Source organism: Triticum urartu, chromosome 2A (genome assembly GCF_056163025.1).
Source record: "Triticum urartu cultivar PI428250 chromosome 2A, HENAU_Tu73, whole genome shotgun sequence".
NCBI classification, from domain to species: Eukaryota; Viridiplantae; Streptophyta; class Magnoliopsida; order Poales; family Poaceae; genus Triticum; species Triticum urartu.
The window spans coordinates 442,706,810-442,710,447 of record NC_141874.1 but is presented as its reverse complement, the minus strand read 5'-3'; the positions used below and the strand labels follow the sequence as shown (position 1 = coordinate 442,710,447).

Here is a 3,638-nt window from a genome sequence, read left to right as displayed (position 1 = left end):
AAAGCTCTGACAACAGGATTTAATAGGTGTAACACTTTTGACAGACTCCAGAGGCAGCGAGAAATCCAGTAACAGAAAATGAAAACACACCGAATAAATACAAAGGCATGGAGAGCCGCGCAAAGCGCCTACTACCGAGAATTAGCACAGGCTGGGGTAGCGGCTAGTCATCGTCTATCTCCAGAAAGAAAACAAGCCAACAATTGTGCAAAGATTCCATGATCAAAATTGCTTTGCATACATGATCGGGTTTTCACACTGGATGGGTCCTTTGCAACTGCAGGAACCATACAAATCTAACATGCCTGAAAGGCAAAACTGGCAGCAAATCAACATGGAGACTCAAGATCAAAATTTCACTGAACAGATGAAAATACTGCAAGGTAGAACAACACATAATAGAATCTGGATAGCTTTAGATCACAACCAAAACAGGCAAAACATTCTCAGTTCAACCTAGGACTCGAACCGTTTACAGAAAATGGTGTTCAGTATGTCTGCAAACATGACATGGACGCAACATCTAAGAAAATCCAACGAGTAACATGCAGCAGCTCTTCCGCCTAAGCTGTCGCACCCTTGCCCTTCTTCTTCTGGAGCTTCCTCATGTAGAACTCCAGCTCCTTGCCCTCCAGGATGTACCTGTAGTTTCAAGACACAAGTATTAACACCATAGCTAACAAGAAATTGTAGAGTACTGCTTTATGTTCTTCCAGAATTTAATATACAAGGGGTGATGAACAGATGAACTGTGATGCTTACCCATCAGCTCTGCCACACTGTCCAGGGCGAGACGAAATGCAGGCCAGCAGCCTTCCACCACTGAACTGCTCCTCAATGTGCGAGTCCAGTGTACGTCCCTGCTGGCGCTTCTCAAGCTTCCTCTGGACATTGTTGCTCTTCTTTGCTTCCTCTGTGGCAGCAGCAGCAACCTCAGCCTCTTGCCCCTGTGCATAAGAAAATCACACAAAGCAAACATAAGCAGTGAACAGGGATAAGACTGGATCAGGGATTGGATACAATCCAAGGGGAAAAGGGCATAATACAAACTAGGGGCCTTACTGGCAAAATGCAACCATTAAAATAAGATGTTCAAAACATTAAAGTTTGTATCTACAAAGACCAATTTAAGGAATTTATTCATGAATGAAATACAATGAGCAAGGAGGCTGGATAAAAGTTGGAACTAACAGTCCAGGATGAAAGGATACTAATGCATGCAATCAGAATAAAAAAGAATTGGTACTTGTGCTACAACTAAAAATAAGAGTTGATCAGAATACAGAATTGAAATCCAAATCATTTCAACTAAGTAGCACATCCTAAACAAGCTATACAGTAATTACCAACCTCAGGATACAGAATTGAAATACAGAAACAGGAATAATACCTCAGCAGGTTCCTTCTTGGCAGCTGCAGCAGCTTTCTTCTTCCTACCGATTTCGACTCCATAATGAGTCAGGTACCACTGCTTGAAGGGGGCAGCATCAACTTGCACAATGGCATTCTTGACAAGGGTCTGAGTCCTCACAAGCTCATTGTTTGACGAATTGTAAACCACGTCCAGGAGACGGGTCTTGCGGGTCACAGCCTCACTACCCCATGAGAAGTTACCAGTGTCGAGACGGAGAGCCCTCCACTTCACGTTACCTCCGCGAACACGGACCCTCCTCACTGTCTTGTTGCTTGAAAGCTTAGTGTTGGCTGGCTGGCGGCCGAGCTCATACCTGATAAAAGATGAAGGACAAAGTAAGATTCATAACAAAGTGTAAAGTTCTTGAAAGGAATCAAACAGCCTAAGAGTTGATCAGTACATTTGTTCAAATTTGCATATTCCAAAATGAAACAGAACCAAGTGCGGACATGGCTAAGAATAACTCCCAGAATACAAAATAAAAACATGTTTACGTATAGACAGCATCATGTCTGAACACAGAATATTGTAAGTATGACGCTCTGGACATTCTGAAGCAAGAATACTGAATCACAAAACTTGTACTTCAAAACAAGTATCGAAACAGCAGCATCACTACAAAAATGAGTGACGGACCCGGTTATATTGCCAACATCAAGTTCACATTAGTTACAGCAAATTAACATGAACACATCAGAAGTTCGCATGTAGCCAAAACCATAGATGTGCGTAAACGGATGAAGGTTATCAAGTCACCAGAAAGCGGAATACCCGCGCTACTCGCGTAATTACCAGGCTAGTTACCACCAAGCTATCATACGAGATCTAGAAAATGCTAGTTACCGAGCTATCATCCTAAAGAGTACAGACGCGTCGGATAAACCCAGATATCCACCGCAGCAACGATAATTTATCCACGCCTGATGTAAGTAAACACGGATCTAACCTACGTAGAACATCCACACATCTTCACGATCCGTAAGGGACGGGGGAAAGGGAGGGGATTCGCTCTTACTTTCGCTTCTTCCTCCAAGCCTTCTGCTTCCCACCGGTGGCCCGGCGCTTGTGCATGGAGTCACGCGAGATACCTGCAGAGCCACCATGGCGGCGATAAGCATCGTGCAAACCAGGCAGCCTCCGAGGGAACAACGAATAGTACATCGGCGGAGCTTACCCATGGTGGCGTCGGCGGCTTGGTTCCGCTGCTGATTCGCCTCCTATGCGCGCGCCGCCGCAGCTTTGGTTTGGTCTCGCAAGGAGGAAGGAGGGGAACCCTAAGGGGGGTCGAGATTAAATAGGAAGGCATCCGGGCTTAGGGTTTACTCACAGGTGGGCCGCGAATGGTCCAAAGGTGCACCATGGGCTAAAGCGCGCGGTCTAGTCGGCCTTCGTCACCAAGCCCAAATGAGCAGACAGGACGCAACTTCTAAAAAAAAAGTACAGACGACGCTACATAGTTGGCCCATGTCAAAAAAAAGTACATTTTTCATTGAGACCTCCTAGTCAACGCCAGAAGCGTCCGCTCGCTTCCTTAGTACGTTCCTGGATTTCATTTTTTATTTTGTTTTGCATTTTTGTTTTGTTTTTCTATATTTCAAAAAAATATAATACATATATTTCAAAAAAATACTTAATTTTGAAAAAAAAAATTGTGTGCAGCGTTAAAAATATGTTGGTGCAGCTTTTAGAAAATGCTGATAGCATTTCAAAAAATGTCTCAGGACGTATTAAAAAAATTAACACATGTTCAAACAACAATGTTCAAAAACATGTGTTTGTAAAAATGTTAATCGGGCATTTGAAAAATGTAAACATGTATAAAAAATGTTCCGAGTGTATATATTTAAAGACATTACAACCGAGCACTCTTCGAGCCCTCTAAGGCCATCAGTATTTTTGATCGTCGGATCTATACAAGTATCAATTTTTGGCCGTTGGATAAATCTCGAAGCGCAACAGTTTCCGTGAATGAAACGGGTCGCCGCTCCCGTAACAAAATTGAGACTCTCTGGTTAACTGGGCCAACCTCGGCCTTTCTAGAGAAGGCGAACCAAGCGACGCCGCACGATTCCTCTGTACTTTTCTCTCTTCTCTCGCAAGTCGCGACCTCTCCGACGGCGTCTACCCTAGGTCCGCTCGCCGCCGCAACGCTATACGCGTACCCGAGGCGTCACGACATCTCCCTCCCGTCTGCCTTACGCTTTGTAGAGATTCCAGGTAAAAT

General features: G+C 44.3%; 1 protein-coding gene across 1 annotated transcript; it reads right to left on the bottom strand.

The window, feature by feature from the left end:
• Positions 1-396: 396 nt before the first annotated feature.
• LOC125538122 (small ribosomal subunit protein eS8) lies at positions 397-2,725 on the bottom strand. The gene is made up of 5 exons (XM_048701421.2): positions 2,589-2,725; positions 2,430-2,502; positions 1,391-1,727; positions 763-947; positions 397-642 (listed from the first exon to the last, which is right to left on the bottom strand). Exons 1-5 carry the CDS (start codon positions 2,590-2,592, stop codon positions 564-566), a joined length of 678 nt encoding a protein of 225 aa, XP_048557378.1. The 5' UTR covers positions 2,593-2,725; the 3' UTR covers positions 397-563.
• Positions 2,726-3,638: the final 913 nt, after the last annotated feature.

What these genes read in the sequence shown, in the direction of transcription:
- LOC125538122 (XM_048701421.2), bottom strand. An exon ending in GCTTGGAGGAAGAAGCGAAA is followed by an intron (nt 1,728 to 2,429) that starts GTAAGAGCGAAT and finishes ATCTTTTATCAG; the next exon opens with GTATGAGCTCGGCCGCCAGC. An exon ending in CCAAGAAGGAACCTGCTGAG is followed by an intron (nt 948 to 1,390) that starts GTATTATTCCTG and finishes TCTTATGCACAG; the next exon opens with GGGCAAGAGGCTGAGGTTGC.